Raw genomic sequence first — 16,921 nt, forward strand, 5'->3', positions numbered from 1 at the left:
AAAAAGCAAAGGAGGGCCCCATGCACAGAGAGCTGTGTGTGTAGCCCTCCAAGTCACTAGACCCCAGCAGACCAGCACCTAAGCCCAGGCTTAACCCGGTACATGCGTGCACATACAGTGCCCCGCACCTGACAGTTCTCTCAACCGGTCTAAACCCTTTCCCCATAACACCAGCCTATAACAGGAGATTTCTCTCATGTGGGCAGTTATCCGTATTCCCACTTCAAAAAGGGGAATAACAAGACAGGACTCCCTAGGGGGTTATAGAAAGAAAAACAGGAAAGCAAGTGTCCTGTTGGATTTCAGCAGCAGGTGTGATGTCCAGGGAAAAGAAATTTGGATAGCCAGGAAGTGAAAACCCCACCAATCTAAAACAAGACCTCTGGGCTTCTTCCCCAGTGACACAAATGTCCTGCCAGATTCCTCCTGGAAAAAAACCTCTGCTCCTGTCCCCCTCCAGGTCCCAGGTTGCCCATGTCCAGGAAAAGATGAATCCCCCTATCCAAGTCTTCTCCAGGGTGTGTGTGGGTGGAGGAGTGGACCCTGGTCCAGGCAGGGGCTCCAGGGAAGAGAAGGCGTCACTTCCGGGGGCCTTCGCCAGTGTCTGGTGGTTCCCTCCTCTGATTGGGCAGAAGTGGCCCAGGCAGCCGTGTGACCTGCTGCTGTGGAGGGGCTTTGCCCCACCGCCACATGTCTTCCAACCCATCTGCTCCCCAGAGGGCTGCCTGCTGTGCACTTGGGTCCTGGAGCCCTTATCCACCTGGTGAGTGGCCAGCAGGGTGTGGGGTTATGTGAGGGTATAAAGGACAGCAAAGAGAAATGGTCTCCCAGCTGGGGGAGGGGCAGGCAAACTGGAACCTACAGGCACTGACCTTTGTCGAGAAGAGTGTAGCCTTCCCAGAATGGGAGGAGCAGGGCAGAGCAGGGGTAGGGGGTGGGGTGCTGGTTTCTGAGGGACTGATCACTTACTTGGTGGAATACAGCACAGCCCTGGCTGGCCCTAAGGAAAGGGTACATGAGCCCAGGGAGAAAATAAGAGAGGGAGCTGCACTTCGGGCTTAGCGAACACAGTACTAAGATGGACACATCCCCAATCCCCATTCTTAGCTGGTCATTCCTTGTTAGCTTAAGGTTCTGAATCTGGCGCTAGGGAAGCTGGGCTAGGCGAGCCAGGGCGCAAGGAGAGGGTAATGGGAGGAGGGCCCATGCATGTTGACAGACCTACAGGAAATCCCAATATTGAATCAGGTGCAAGCCTCTTTGCACAACTTGTGAAAGGAGGAGGAAGCCATGTGGGGGGTCCTGTGAAGGAACCGGAAGGGGTTCTGCCAAGGGGGCAGGGAGGCAGGTGTGAGCTATGAGACAGATATGTTAGTGGGCGCCTAAGGCAAGTAAGCCCCTAAGGTGGGCATCACCCAGCAGGTGCCCCTTCCTGGGTAGCTGGTCTCAGGAAGGAAGTCCCAGGACTGTTAGCCCATCTCTTGAGCTCAGATAATGGAGTATTTCAAGACTTGGAGTCCAAAGAAAAGCTCCAGAGGCTTTATGTGTGGGGGTACATAGGGAAAGAATAGAGGTTAATGTCTCCCATACTGCCCTTTAATCCTGACCTCTAAGTGGTCCCAGTTACAGCTTTGTGCAGTTTGTCCCACCCCAGCCCCACTCCCCACTGCAAAAGTTACCCCTCAACATATTGTGCATGTTTGCCAATTCCTCACCCGGGCCCTGCATCCCATTTTCCACTCTCTTCTCCAGGCTGAAGCCACAATACTTTCCTTCTCTATCCCCATCCCAGATTTTCTCTGACCTAACAACCAAGGTTACTCAGAATTTAAGGCCAATTAAGATATGTGTGTATACATACCATGTCCTGCTGTTCTCAGCAGGGGTAGGCGGCACCAAATCCATGTCAGATTCACTGAGGAGGCCTGACAAAAAGGAGACACCATATGCTTTCTTTTTTTTTTTTTTGAGACGGAGTTTCGCTCTTATTGCCCAGGCTGGAGTGCAATAGCGGGATCTCAGCTCATGGCAACCTCCACCTCCCAGGTACAAGCGATTCTTCTGTCTCAGCCTCCCAAGTAGCTCGGATTACAGGCATATGCCACCATGCCCTGCTAATTTTTTTGTATTTAGTAGAGACAGGGTTTCACCATGTTAGTCAGGCTGGTCGCGAACTCCTGACCTTGGACTCCCAAAGTGCTGGGATTACAGGCGTGAGCCACTGCACCCGGCGCACCATATGCTTTCATCACAAGAAAATGTGAGAGAAGTCAGGCCTTTGGCAGTTCCAGGCTGGTCAGCATCTCAAGCCCTCCCCAGCATCTGTTCTCCCTGCCAGGCAGTCTCTTCCTAGAAACTCGGTTAAATGTTCACTCTTCTTGCCACTTTCAGGATAGATTCCTCATCCTTGGCCCGCCTTTGACCCACCCTACTCTGCCCAGAAGTGCAAGAGCCCAAGCCGCCTCCATGGCCCCAGGAAGGATTCAGGGGAGAGGCCCCAAACAGGGAGCCACGCCAGCCAGACACCCCGGCCAGAATGGAGCTGACTGGTGAGAACACTCTTGAGGGGCTAGGGCCAGATGGAAACATGACAGAAAGGGAGAGAGAAAGGAGACACACTGCAGGGGCAGGGAGCTGGGGGAACCCATTCTCTCAAAAATAAGGGGTCTGAGGGGTGGATTCCCTGGATTTCGGGTCTGGGTCCTGAATGGGAATTCCTGGAATACCAGCTGACAATGATTTCCTCCTCATCTTTCAACCTCACCTCTCCTCATCTAAGAATTGCTCCTCGTGGTCATGCTTCTCCTAACTGCAAGGCTAACTCTGTCCAGCCCGGCTCCTCCTGCCTGTGACCCCCGAGTCCTCAGTAAACTGCTTCGTGACTCCCATGTCCTTCACAGCAGACTGGTGAGAACTCCCATCATTATCCCCTTTATCCGCGTTAACTGGTAAGACACCCATACTCCCGGGAAGATACCACTTCCTCTAACTCCTTGAGCCAATGACTATTCTTCCCATATTGTCACCACCTACTGATCACACTCCTTGACAAGGATTAATCTTTGCAATACAGCCATCATTTAAAAGCTCTCATCTAGACGTAGTACTCATGGAGGACTACCCTTCTCACTAGGCTACCGTAGCCCTATTTCAGCTCCCTTCTCCCCCCAACAATCTTTTTCAACAGAGCCTGTGCCCAGAGGTTAACCCTTTGCCCACACCTGTCCTGCTGCCTGCTGTGGACTTTAGCTTGGGAGAATGGAAAACCCAGATGGTAAGAAAGCCGTTCCTAACCTTGGCTTCCCTAAGTCCTGTCTTCAGTTTCCTACTGCTTCCCATGGATTCTCCAACATTTTTGAGCTTTTTAAAAATATCTCACCTTCAGCTTGGCCACCCTAACCCAATCTACATTCACCTATAATGATAGCCTGTGGATAAGATGATGGCTTGCAGGTCCAATATGTGAATAGATTTGAAGCTGAACACCATGAAAAGCTGGAGAGAAATCACTCATGGCCATGCCTTTGACCTATTCCCATTCAATCTTCTTAAATTGGCATGAAGAAGTAAGACTCATATGTCATTCACAGATGACACAAAGCTGGGAAGTACCGCTAAAATAACAAAAGACTGAATCAAGATTCAAATCACTGAAAGACTAGGTCAAAAACAAGGTGAAATAACAGAGATATAAAATTCTGGCCGGGCGCGGTGGCTCAAGCCTGTAATCCCAGCACTTTGGGAGGCCGAGACGGGCGGATCACGAGGTCAGGAGATCGAGACCATCCTGGCTAACACGGTGAAACCCCGTCTCTACTAAAAATACAAAAACTAGCCGGGCGAGGTGGCGGGCGCCTGTAGTCCCAGCTACTCGGGAGGCTGAGGCAGGAGAATGGCGTAAACCCGGGAGGCGGAGCTTGCAGTGAGCTGAGATCTGGCCACTGCACTCCAGTCCGGGCGACAGAGCGAGACTCCGCCTCAAAAAAAAAAAAAAAAAAAAAAAAAAAAAAAATTCTACATGTGGGCCAGGAGCTCACGCCTGTAATCCCAGCACTTTGGGAGGCCGAGGCTAGTGGATCAGCTGAGGTCAGGAGTTTGAGAGCAGCCTGGCCTACATGGCGAAACCCCATCTCTACTAAAAATACAAAATTAGCCGGGCATGGTGGTGCATGCCTGTAATCCCAGCTACTCAGGAGGCTGAGGCAGGAGAGTTGCTTGAATCTGGGAGGCAGAGGTTGCAGTGAGCCGAGATCATGCCAATGCATTCCAGCCTGGGCGACAAGAGCAAAACTCCATCTCAAAAAGAAAAAAAGAAAAAGAAAAAAGTTCTACATGTGTAAATTAACGAGTAAAGTCCTATGCCAGCTTTCAGGTCATAATCCCCTGCTTCCATCATTTAAGCCTCTGGCCCTAGCACTTCCTATGAAAAGGATCTGAAAGAATTAAATTGCCCCCAAACTTGCCATGTAACATTACTGAAGCAGCTGTTCTTAAAGCTAGTAATTCTTTTCTGTTCGATGTTTAGCATCCCCATTGTGGAAATGCTCCTAGAGAACTCTATTCTGAGTGGACTACACTTAAATATACTGGCCTGAACACTGGACATCCCCCTGAAGACATATGCTAATTTATTAAGAGAGACCATATTAAACTAACATGTGTCCAGAAAGCAGCAGCCTGAATAGTAAGAGACCAGAAGCATGTTTTATGAGCAATAATTTAAAAAACTAAAGTCTATCCTCAAGAGCCCTAGCATCTCTTCTTCCCTCAATACTGAGTCAGGGAAGAAGGGCAGTTCCTACGGGTCCCTTTTAGTCCTTTCTTTTCATCCTTATGATCATTATGATAGAGTCTCATATCTACATTTAGTTTATTTATTTATTATTATTTATTATTTGAGATGGAGTCTCACTCTATCCCCCAGGCTGGAATGCAGTGGCACGATCTCAACTCACTGCAACCTCAGCCTCCCTGATTCAAGCGGTTCTCCTGCCTCAGTCTCCCAGGTAGCTGGGATTACAGCTGCCCACCTCCATGCCCAGCTAATTTTTGTATTTTTGGTAGAGATGAGGTTTCACCATGTTGGCCAGGCTGGTCTTGAACTCCTGACCTCAGGTGATCCACCTGCCTCAGCCTCCCAAAGTGCTGGGATTACAGGCGTGAGCCACTGCACCCGGCCTTCATTCAGTTTAAAAATCAAATGATCCTAAGGTTTTGCAGCAGAAAGAGTAAATTTGCAGCACTAGAACCAAGAGGTAAAAGCTATAACAGGGCAGATTTCAGCAACATAAGAAAATAAGGAGCTCTTCTCACTGAAACCAAGTTGAAGACCAGGCTAGACTAGCGGACCCTGGAGTTTTTGAAGCAGAGGCTGATGACCAGTTGTCGGGATACTGTGAAGGAATTCCTGCCCTGGGTGGGACCTTGGTCCTGTCCAATTCTCAGCCCTTATGATTCACTCTGCTGGCTACTCCTACAGGTTCCCCACCCGCTATTAGTGTGCCCTTTGAGGCAGTGCGCTTCTGTCTTCCATCTCTTTCTCAGGAGGAGACCAAGGCACAGGACATTCTGGGAGCAGTGACCCTTCTGCTGGAGGGAGTGATGGCAGCACGGGGACAACTGGGACCCACTTGCCTCTCATCCCTCCTGGGGCAGCTTTCTGGACAGGTCCGTCTCCTCCTTGGGGTCCTGCAGAGCCTCCTTGGAACCCAGGTAGGTCCCCAGTCAAGGGATCTGTAGAAACTGTTCTTTTCTGACTCAGTCCCCCTAGAAGACCTGAGGGAAGAAGGGGTCTTCCAGGGAGCTCAAGGGCAGAAGAGTTGATCTACTAAGAGTGCTCCCTGCCAGCCACAATGCCTGGGTGCTGGTATCCTGTTTTTCCTACTTAGACAAGGGAGGCCTGAGATCTGGCCCTGGTCTTCGGCCTCAGGACCATCCTCTGCCCTCAGCTTCCTCCACAGGGCAGGACTACAGCTCACAAGGATCCCAATGCCATCTTCCTGAGCTTCCAACACCTGCTCCGAGGAAAGGTGCGTTTCCTGCTGCTTGTAGGAGGGCCCACCCTCTGCGTCAGGCGGGCCCCACCCACCACAGCTGTCCCCAGCAGAACCTCTCTAGTCCTCACACTGAACGAGCTCCCAAACAGGACTTCTGGATTGTTGGAGACAAACTTCACTGCCTCGGCCAGAACTACTGGCTCTGGACTTCAGAAGCGGCAGCAGGGATTCAGAGCCAAGATTCCTGGTCTGCTGAACCAAACCTCCAGGTCCCTGGACCAAATCCCCGGATACCTGAACAAGATACACGAACTCTTGAATGGAACTCGTGGACTCTTTCCTGGACCCTCACGCAGGACCCTAGGAGCCCCGGACATTTCCCCAGGAACATCAGACACAGGCTCCCTGCCACCCAAACTCCAGCCTGGATATTCTCCTTCCCCAACCCATCCCCCTACTGGACAGTACACACTCTTCCCTCTTCCACCCACCTTGCCCTCCCCTGTGGTCCAGCTCCACCCCCTGCTTCCTGACCCTTCTGCTCCAACACCCACCCCTACCAGCCCTCTTCTAAACACATCCCACACCCACTCCCAGAATCTGTCTCAGGAAGGGTAAGGTTCTCAGACACTGCTGACATCAGCATTGTCTCATGTACAGCTCCCTTCCCTGCAGGGAGCCCCTGGGAGACAACTGGACAAGATTTGCTACTTTCTCCTGAAACCCAAAGCCCTGGTAAAAGGGATACACAGGACTGAAAAGGGAATCACTTTTCAGTGTACATTATAAACCTTCAGAAGCTATTTTTTAAGCTATCAACAATATTCATCAGAGCAGCTAGATCTTTGGTCTATTTTCTGCAGAAACTTGCAACTCACTGGTTCTCTATGTGCTCTTTTTCTATGACAATTCTGCAAAGGCCTGGGCTGGCCTGGCATTTGAAGAGAGGGAGAGACCTTGCATCAGAAAAGGTCTTGCATCAGAAAACAGAGAAAGGGTAATTTCCTTTGCTTCAAGTTCAAGGCCTTCCAACGCCCCCATCCCCTTTACTATCATTCTCAGTGGGACTCTGATCCCACATTCTTAACAGATCTTTCCTCTTGAGAAATGAATAAGCTCCCTCTCAGAGATGCTGTCCCTATACAATAGACAAAACTGAGCTTGTATAAGGAATAAATGAGAGCACCCAAAAGCTCCCTGAAAAACAAGGGAAACATGTTCTTCGAGAGCGGCAATAGATCCCCCTCACCCTGCCACCCCCAACAAAAAAGCTAACAGGAAGCCTTGGAGAGCCTCACACCCCAGGTAAAGCTGTGTAGACAGTTCAGTCAAGACAGGACCTGGATGTGACAGCTGAGCAAACAGCTAGAGCTTTGGCAGCTCAGCAGGAGGCTTTGCCAGGCATGGACGCCTGCCTCCCTCCTGTGGAGGTCAGGGGGAAGTGCAGGAAGTGGCATGAGTCAGGCTCCTTGAGCTCACACAGCAGGAAAACAAGTACAAGTCAAGTACAAGTTGAAGGCTCATTTCCCAGTTCCCACAAATGCATCTAAAAAGCAGCCCTGTGTGACCACCATAAACTCTGCTAGGAGATCTCTAAAAAGGAGTCAGGCTTATGGGTTTTTGCAAATAAGTGCTGCCTTGGTGCTCAGGAAAAGGAGGTTTATGTTGTACAAAAACACAAATTCCATTGCAAAAGTCAACCTGCTACCGCCAGAGATTCCTGTAGGAAAACTAGTGGAAGCTTTTTGCTCTCCCTCACCCCTGAGGAAGGAAAGGCTACCATGGAGGTAGAGGAGCCAGGAACCCAGAAACCCAAACACGGCCACAAATACCGCAGGGTCACCAAAGGCATTCCAAAGCAGTAGAATGTAAGGCAGTGCGCTAGGAACCTTGTGTACCTTACCTTTCGTAACATTCACACAACTCTGTAAGGCAGGTATTACCTTTTCTATTTTAGAGATGAGGAAACTGAGGCTCAGAGAAGCCAGGTGAGTTATCAGTGGTTACACACCCTATGGGCAGAAGAAACACCCTAGTCCAACCTCATTCTAGGGTCCATACTCTCCCCAGTGTGGTACACAGTCCTATATGTCATTTAATGATTCTATTTACTGGGAAAGACATACAAATCCTTAAGTAGTAACAATTAGAGTTCTGAGGCCAGGCGCGGTGGCTCCCGCCTGTAATCCCAACACTGTGGGAGGCCAAGGCGGGCAGATCACGAGGTCAGGAGATCGAGACCATCCTGGCTAACATGATGAAACCCTGTCTCTACTGAAAATATGAAAAATTAGCCAAGTATGGTGGCAGACGCCTGTAGTCTTGAACCTGGGATACAGAGGTTGCAGTGAGCCAAGATCGCGCCACTGCACTCCAGCCTGGGCAACAGAGTGAAACTCCATCTCAAAAAAAAAAAAAAAAAAAAAGAGCTCTGAGTAGAAAACCAAAGTTCTTGGTGGAGGTGACCAATTTAGACATCTCCCCATGTCCCTCTCTCCCTTCATGGACCGAATAGTTTTTCCTAGAGAAGGAATCAACAAATGCACAAAGCTCAAAAATGTTGTCCAAATCTCAAATGCTGTCAGTTTCTGCATAGAAGATAAATAGTTCATTCACACTACAAATTCCAGCATGCAGTCAAGGGAATGCTAAGTGGAAACTAACTTACTGACATACTGAGCTAGGTTAAATTTAATAATCAAATGAAACACTTTATAGCACATGAAAGTGTCAGCACCTAGGATACGATACACCAATGGGACCAAAGAATGATGGGTTCCCAGCACAGACGGATGAGAGACAAGAATGGCAAAACTGCAGGGCCAGGTGTGGCGGCTCACACCTGTAATCCCAGCACTTTCGGAGGCCGAGGCAGGCGGATCACCTGAGGTCAGGAGTTCGAGACCGGCCTGACCAACATGGAGAAACCCCATCTCTACTAAAAAATACAAAATTAGCTGGGCATTGTGGTGCATCACCTGAGGCTGGGAGTTCGAGACCGGACTGCCCAACATGGAGAAACCCCGTCTCTACTAAAAATACAAAATTAGCTGGGTGTGGTGGCGCATGCCTGTAATTCCAGCTGTTTGGGAGGCTGAGGCAGGAGAATCGCTTGAACCCGGGAGGCGGAGGTTGCAGTAAGCCAAGATCATGCCATTGCACTCCAGCCTGGGCAGCAAGAGTGAAACTTTGGGAGGCCGAGACAGGTGGATCACGAGGTCAGGAGATCGAGACCATCCTGGCTAACACGGTGAAACCCCGTCTCTACTAAAAATACAAAAAAAACTAGCCGGGCGAGGTGTCGGACGCCTGTAGTCCCAGCTACTTGGGAGGCTGAGGCAGGAGAATGGCGGGAACCCGGGAGGCGGAGCTTGCAGTGAGCTGAGATCTGGCCACTGCACTCCAGCCCGGGCGACAGAGCGAGACGACTCCATCAAAAAAAAAAAAAAAAAAAAAAAAGAAAGAAAAGAAAGGAAAGGAAGAGAGAGGAGGGAAGGAAGGGAGGGAGGGAGGGAGGGAGGGAGGGAGGGAGGAAGGAAGGAAGGAAGGAAGGAAGGAAGGAAGGAAGGAAGGAAGGAAGGAAGGAAGGAAGGAAGGAAGGAGAAAGAAAGGCAAAACTGCAAATGTCACCAGGATCTGGTATTGGCATTTGACTTACTCCACTTGTGGGCAAATGCAAATAACTCATGGACTTCTCCAGTATGAACTTACCTGCCCTATTACAAATCTAATCCATTCCCAAATCAGTCTGGTTGGTCCCATCCCTTCTTCCCACTAACACAAAAAAAACAATTACAACCAGAACACTCCTATTCCTATTCAACGCTATACCAGTTCTTTCTTCTCCTACCCCACGACCACCAGGACCATCTATGATAACCTACAAACTATTACTGGTAATTCGTTCATCTCTCTCTCATTTGTCATTCTCCAACCCCACAAAAAAACCCACCCCATGGAAAGGTTCTAAGATTTCATAAAAATTCATCCCAACCCCCAGTACATCTACTCCCCCTACTCCATAGTAAGGTAAAAGAAACACCTCTTCCTCCTCCCTGCTGAGGCCATTCATTTTCAACTCAGTTCCCTAAATACGATTTCTAACACCTCACGTAAAGACCTGAAAATGATGGGGAAGGAAATACCCCAGGTATCCCAGCATGGGGACCAGCTCCCAGGCAAAACCAGATCAAACAGACAACTGTTTAATACACAGAGAATCTTTTTTGGACTGTTACCCTAAACTTCCTAGGGGAAAACAGAACCCCTTATGCTTTCCTAAAGACCTCTAATGCCAGCCTGAAGAGGCAGCTCACATGCTGGAGTCCTTATCATCAGAGCCATTTCCTTAATGTTTTTCTTCCCCTACTCATAAGTTAGTGACTGTAGTCAGGCCGCTACATTGTCCTGGCTCTGGCCCGCCAGCTTCATTGGTATTGCTGCCCTGTCCACTTCCACTTACCCTCCCTTCCCAGGTCACCACTGGAATGCAGAGCAGAGAGCCAGCTCCTCCAGCTGCTTCCAGAACCAACAAGTCCTCTCCTCCTACTCTCTTCATAGTCATCTCTCATGCCTAAAAGGCTAAAAGCCTCTGCGCACATCTTCCATAAAAATAATGAACATTTCTAGACTATGCAAGTGACTCATTCAAGTCAGCGTGAACTGACTTCCTAAAGCCTGAAAGTGCTGGAAGGACCCGAGCAGGGCTCCTTGCCAATTCAAAATTCTGCGCCAAATGGGTGGTATCTTTTGGGCCTGGGGTACCCTCAGGAGCCAAAAGTACAACACTGTCTCCCAAACCGAAAACCGCATTGGAGGATAAATGTTGAGAACAGTCAGCCAGGAGACTGAGATAACCCTGAACCCAGATACCAAAAGGCTGGAATAGATCCTACATTGACAAGTGATCAGCTGGCTGTGGGCCAGAAACAGTACACCACAGACAAATTGCAAAAAATGATTTTACAGTAAATGAACTTTTTACAAAAAGGGGAGGGGCAGTCTGAAAAAGTAACGTTTAATTTAAAAATCATATACACAAAGCTTCCGATTCATTTGCAGCTTTCCCACTGTGTCTTTCACAGGCGAGTCAGTTTCCCTTTGAGTGCAGGCCAGTTAAAGATGCCACCACAGTGGACAGTGAGCCAGCCCCTCCTCAACAGGTGAGCAAGACTGGCTGCCACTCAGGCTTGAACAATGCCAATGACCTGAGTGACTAGGCAGCAAGGCTGGCTTCTGCGAAGTTCAGAAGGCTAGCTTCTTCATCAGGAGATAAACTCTGGAATCCACCTCGAATCCATGCAGGTTGTTGGCATCCCCCTGCAGCCTCATGAGCAGGCCCCCATAGGACACATAGGCAGAGCTGAAACAGAAGGCCCCATCCCATGAGTCTGGAGCACTGCTACTCAGCAGCTCTCCATCTCAGCCTAAGAAAGAGAAGAGGCATCTTTCTACTGTTTTGTCACTAGGAACCAAAATTCTGACAAAGATCAATGTACAGATATGTGCAAGGCACTGTTCCTTATATTAGCAAAGGTGGAAAACACCTATATGCCCTAAATCAGGGGAATGGTCAAATGAATCAAGATGTATCCACTTACTGAAATGTTATGCAACTATTAAAACATTTAAGAAAAGCTTTACACTAACATGGGGAAACATGTTTTACATAATGTTAAGCAAAAAGAGCAGAAGAAAACACAATAAACACTACAGTCTCAAAGGAAAAAACAGAACACCAGGATATGCAAAAAAGGCTATGTAAAAGGTTATCTCTGGGTATGGAATTACAGGTGACTTTTTTTTTTCTTCTTCACATTACTCTTCCGCATTTCAAATTGCTTACAAAAAGCACATATTGTTTTAATAAGATTTTAAAGAAAAGAAAAAATAGCTGGACAGGAAAACCAAGGAACTAGGGATTGGGTTACAGAGTAGCAAAACACACACACACACACACACACACACACACACACACACACACACAGCCTAATAGTATAATCACTTAATGCTACATTTGTTTCTGGAGAAGCAAGTCTCCTTTGCACTTTACACAGTGAGATAACCAGTTTCTCATCTAGACCGCTGGGCCAGGAGGGCCTGACAAAGGGCAGTCTACATTTCAGACCAGAAACTGCTCTCAGAACCACTTCTTTCTAGTTCCCACCTAGGTCTGAGGTGCCTGAGGAGAGGGACCCAAAAGAGGAAGCAGGAGCATAGCTCAAAGTCTCAGAACAGAGAGAGGGAAAAGAACCTCATAAGATTATGTAACTTACAGGCGTGTTGCTGCTTCAGTAGAAGTTTCGTCTCCCTCAATCCTGTACACTTTTCCATACATTACATACTCAAATTGGTCAGCCCTGTGGAGCAATAGCAGCAAAGTTATTCTTGACAGTAATTAACAATATAAAAAATCCCATTTAAAAATGGTTACTGGTCAGCTGGGCGCGGTGTATCAAGCCTGTAATCCCAGCACTTTGGGAGGCTGAGGCGGGCAGATCACGAGGTCAGGAAATCGAGACCATCCTGGCTAACACAGTGAAACCCCATCTCTACTAAAAATATTAAAAAATTAGCCGGGCATAGTGGCAGGCGCCTGTAGTCCCAGCTACTCGGGAGGCAGGAGAATGGTGTGAACCCAGGAAGCGGAGCTTGCAGTGAGCCGAGATTGAGCCACTGCACTCCAGCCTGGGCGACATAACAAGACTCCATCTAAAAAAAAAAAAAAAACAAAAAAAAAAACAGGCACATTACAAACAAACATGATGTCATTTAGTCCTCATGGCAACCCCGTGAGCTAGGCATGACCATCTCTATTCTACTGATGAGGAAACAGGCTGAAGGAGATTAAGGTTACTCAACAAGTAAGTGATAGAGCCGAGAAATGAACACAAGTGGGGTGCCAAAGTCTTTCCATCACACCAAGCTCCCTCCCAAGACACAAGACCCACATAGCCTAGGTCACTCAGCAGTCACCTCCTCAGCTTTCAAAAGGCTACAACTCACAAGCATGTAATCACTGTTACAGATAAACACCTGGTTGTTAGAATTTTTTTCTCTTTTTTTTGAGACAGGGTCTCACTCTGTCGCCCAGGCTGGAGTGCCATGGCGCAATCATGGCTCACTGCAGCCTCAACCTCCTGGACTCAGGCAATCCTCCCACCTCAGCCTCCCAGGTAGCTGGAACTACGGGCATATGGCAACATGTGCGGCCTTTTTTTTTTTTCTTCTTTTTTTCTTTTTTTTTTTTGTAGCAGTGAGATTTCGCTATGTTGCTCAGGCTGGTCTTGAACTCCTGGACTCAAGCAATCCTCCTGCTCGGCCTCCCAAAGTGCTTAGATTACAGGTGTGAGCCACAGTGTGTGGCCTGTTTGAATTCTTAAGTGCAGAAATTTCCTTAAGGTTACTCAGATTCTGCTGATCATCATTTATTCCAGGAATTAAAGAAGAGTCATTCTACATCACTTATCTACTTAGTCCTCAAGGCATATTTCAAGTATTACCTTCTCCACTCCCTCACCTGGAAGGCCTATCATCAGTGGGATTGTATTCACCATCATCCAGGGTACCATCTTCATACAAGGTACTAGCTATGACCAACCGGAACTTGTCACCTGAAAATAACAGCAATACCAGAGAGTGAGGAATAGCAGAAGCAGCAAAATGCCTCTTACTATTGTCTGTGTTGAATACTTACCCAAGTCTACAGGGTAAATTTGAATGTTTACATCTAAGATTAGATCCATCTTGAAAGATTCACTCTCACAATGCAGTCGAGACACTGGGGAGAAGCAGGAAAAGAGTGACAGAGGTTTTGCCAGGCCCAAGGCAGATCCTACAGTGTGGAATTGTATGCAACAGAATACTCAATCTAACCCAGTCTACATCCACTGGTCTCTCATCTGCTCTCATAGAAATGCAGGCTCAATCAGAACCAGACATGCAAGAAGGAAAAGGGGAGAAAAACTGTGGCAAGTGAACGTAATCCCCAGAAAACAACCAAAGATACTTCAGCAGCAAATAATACCCGGTTCTAGGCCTGCCTGGATGACTGAGAACCTGACTCTGGGCAAGTTATTCAACCATCCAAAGATTTCCTCTTTCTATGACAGGCACTGTGCTAAGGGGAGTTATCAAGATGTATAAGAACTGGTATCTGTCTTGAAAAACATCTGAGTCTCCAGGCAAAGAAAGAGACATCAAAGAGAAAATTATTGATAGATGACCAAATAAAGAGGTGTAGGCCAGTGGAGTGGCTCATGCCTGTAATCCCAACATTTTGGGAGGCCGAGGCAGGTAGATCACTTGAGGTCAGGAGTTCGAGACCAGCCTGGCCAACATGGTGAAACCCCCGTCTCTACTAAAAATACAAAATTAGCCAGGCGTGGTGGAGCATGTCTGTAATCCCAGCTACTTGGGAGGCTGAGGCAGAGAATCGCTTGAACCTGGGAGACGGAGGTTGTGGTGAGCCAAGATCGTGCCACTACACTCCAGCCTGGGCGTGAGGCTCTGTCTCAAAAAAAAAGGGGGGGGATATACCAAGCAGCTAACTCTAACTCAGAGAAGACTTAAAGCGCCAAGGATTATGAGGGTAATACAAGAATATAGGCTCCGAAGTCAGATTACTCGCTGTGAAGCCTTGGGTGGATTACTCTACCTCTCAGAAAAAAAAGGGGAAAGCACCACCCACCTCATGAGGACTCTCATTTTCTTGAGAAGGAGTCTCGCTCTGTCGCCAGGCTGGAGTGCAGTGGTGCGATCTTGGCTCACTGCAACCTCCGCCTCCCAGGTTCAGGCAATTCTCCTGCCTCAGCCTCCCAAGTAGCTGGGATTACAGGCGCCCGCCTGTAATTTTTGTATGTTTGGTAGAGACGGGGTTTCACCATGTTGGCCAGGCTGGTCTCACAAGACAGTGTCTAGCACAGAGCAAGTAGCGATTATAAAGATGCCCAGGAGTTTGCCAGCACCATGACAAAAGGCCACCCAGGCACCGGGCACGGCATGCGTGAAGCCAGAGAAAGCTCGGGAGTCTCCCTTTTCTCATCCATAAAATGTTTCCTGAGGGAGGTCCCTACATCAGGACCTGCTGGTAGGGGCAGGCCACAAGAGCTGGGTGGACACGGGGTCCAGGGGCATGTCCGCGAGGTTAGCCCCTTCCTCCAAATCGCCCCTACGTACCTTACTTACCTCGGTCAAACTTCTTGCCCTCCGGGTCAATATCCTTCACATCGAAAATATCCTCAAACAGGATGCCCGCCATTGCGAGGGGGCCACGAGAGCACCAGAAGGGGTGAGCGGGCGACCACAGCTAGGAGTACGCGCACCCCCTCGCGTGCAGAAGAGGGGAGAAGAGCAAAAGCAGCTCCAGAAGGCGCGGCAGGCAGACGAGTGGCGCATGCGCACAAACAAGCGGTACCACGACCACTTCCGCCAAAGACTGCCGCTCGGGGCTACTTAACTTCCGCCCCGAAAGATTGCTCCCGAGAGGCTTCGGCGTTGAGGGCGGGTCTCACGTCCAGGTGGCCCCGCCCAGGGCGGGGAAACAATAGGTCCAACCTCCCGCGGCTGTAAAGCGGGTTCTAGCGCTCAGCTGGGGCTCTGCTGCGCCCTCTTCAGAGGCCAGGTCCCGAAGATTGGAATGCATGGGGGCCTAACTCAGGCAGGGACCTTGATCCTTGGCCCAGAGAAGCCGGGCCCTAGCCCTACCCCGCCGGTATGCGTGCCCGCCGAGGGCACAGTCCGCGCCGAGGGCAGGTGGAGCAGAACCCCGCCCCAGAGGTGCCCAGCCCCTCCAGCCGGCACCGAGGACCCCGGGGCCTGCCTGGGCCGGCTCGGCCCTGCTGGATGTAACCCGAGCCGGATCCGTCCAGTTTGGGAATTTGCCATGATGTCGCTATGGAGAAGAGGAAAGCCTGTATTGTCCCCTCCCCTCGTACTGCACCCTCCCACCACTGCCCTCTTCCCCCAGGCCCTGCTGTCTTCCCCCTCACCGCCCTCTCAGCCTGGCTCCCGACCCGCCTCCCCCGGGCATTACCCCTCCAACTTAGTCCTCCACTGCCTTCTCCTGGACACGGATCCCCTCCGTGCCCCTTCAGCCTGGCACTGCCCTGTCCCTTGGACACCAGCTCTTTCCTCACACTGGCCCTTCCTCCTGGGTGCTGGCTTCTATCACAAGGCCCCCCCTTCCCGGGCACTGCCCCCGCCCCCTGAGCCCCTCCTCTGCCTCCCAAATGCCCCTTCTGGTGCTGGCTGTCCCGCACACTTGTGCGTTTCCTGGGCGCTGCCCTCGCTCCTCTCACACTATCTCTATGCTGCCCACCCACCCTGCGCGCGCTCTGCCTTCTGTTCTATCCTTCCTCAGCCCCTGATAGAGAACCCAGAGCACCAGCAGGCGGTTCCCCCAAAGCGGAGGGATGGAAGCAGCAACTCTGGTTCCTCCTTGGGCCCAACCAGGGAGAAGCGACCCACGCCCGCGTCCCAGAAGTGGACTTCTCGGCACCTGGAGCTCCCTTCCCTCCGGCCTACCCCTTTCGGCGCCCTCCCCAACCTCCACCCCCGCACACCCCGTAGGCCGGGTTGCTCCAAGTGCACCTCCCCACGGGAGCCCCGAGAAAAGGAAGGATGAGGAAGACGGCTGTAACCCCCTCCGAATTCTCCCAGCTTTGCTTTTCACCCCTGACGGGGCAGAGGGGCCTTCCTGGGCCTGTCTGGGCCGCTCGTCCCTTCGGAGGGGCAGAGGGGAGGCGGCTCCTAACGGGCTGACCCGGAGGAATCCGATGTAGACAGCTCCTCAGCCCCCAGCCCCAACCCCTACGGAGTTCAGGCGTCTGCAGCCCCTCCTGCCTCAGCACTGGGAACCGCGAACCCGGGTGGGCCCCTCCACGTGCCAGTAGACCCGGTCCTCCCGGGCGCCCCTCTCCGACCCG

The 16,921-nt window shown here is 50.3% G+C and overlaps 2 protein-coding genes across 5 annotated transcripts; one reads left to right on the forward strand and one right to left on the reverse strand.

Moving 5' to 3' along the window:
- Window positions 1–488: 488 nt before the first annotated feature.
- Window positions 489–6,832, forward strand: THPO (thrombopoietin). The gene is given in 6 exon segments (XM_010366162.2): window positions 489–763; window positions 2,392–2,549; window positions 2,780–2,907; window positions 3,188–3,274; window positions 5,545–5,712; window positions 5,949–6,832. Coding segments are annotated over 6 exon segments (1,482 nt in total). The 3' UTR covers window positions 6,615–6,832.
- A 4,109-nt stretch (window positions 6,833–10,941) lies between these two features.
- On the reverse strand, window positions 10,942–15,854 carry POLR2H (RNA polymerase II subunit H). Of its 4 annotated transcripts, none has more exons than XM_010366163.2 (5): window positions 15,183–15,854; window positions 13,693–13,776; window positions 13,516–13,609; window positions 12,272–12,355; window positions 10,942–11,358 (listed from the first exon to the last, which is right to left on the reverse strand). In XM_010366163.2, exons 1-5 carry the CDS (start codon window positions 15,253–15,255, stop codon window positions 11,241–11,243), a joined length of 453 nt encoding a protein of 150 aa, XP_010364465.1. In that variant the 5' UTR covers window positions 15,256–15,854; the 3' UTR covers window positions 10,942–11,240. The 4 variants fall into 4 exon arrangements, with proteins under 4 accessions (XP_010364465.1, XP_010364468.1, XP_010364469.1 ...); XM_010366166.2 differs by having other exon boundaries at window positions 15,174–15,854; XM_010366167.2 differs by lacking the exon at window positions 15,183–15,854 and adding an exon at window positions 14,686–14,801.
- Between the last annotated feature and the right edge of the window lie 1,067 nt (window positions 15,855–16,921).

Source organism: Rhinopithecus roxellana, chromosome 1, assembly GCF_007565055.1.
Source record: "Rhinopithecus roxellana isolate Shanxi Qingling chromosome 1, ASM756505v1, whole genome shotgun sequence".
In the NCBI taxonomy this organism is placed as follows: Eukaryota; Metazoa; Chordata; class Mammalia; order Primates; family Cercopithecidae; genus Rhinopithecus; species Rhinopithecus roxellana.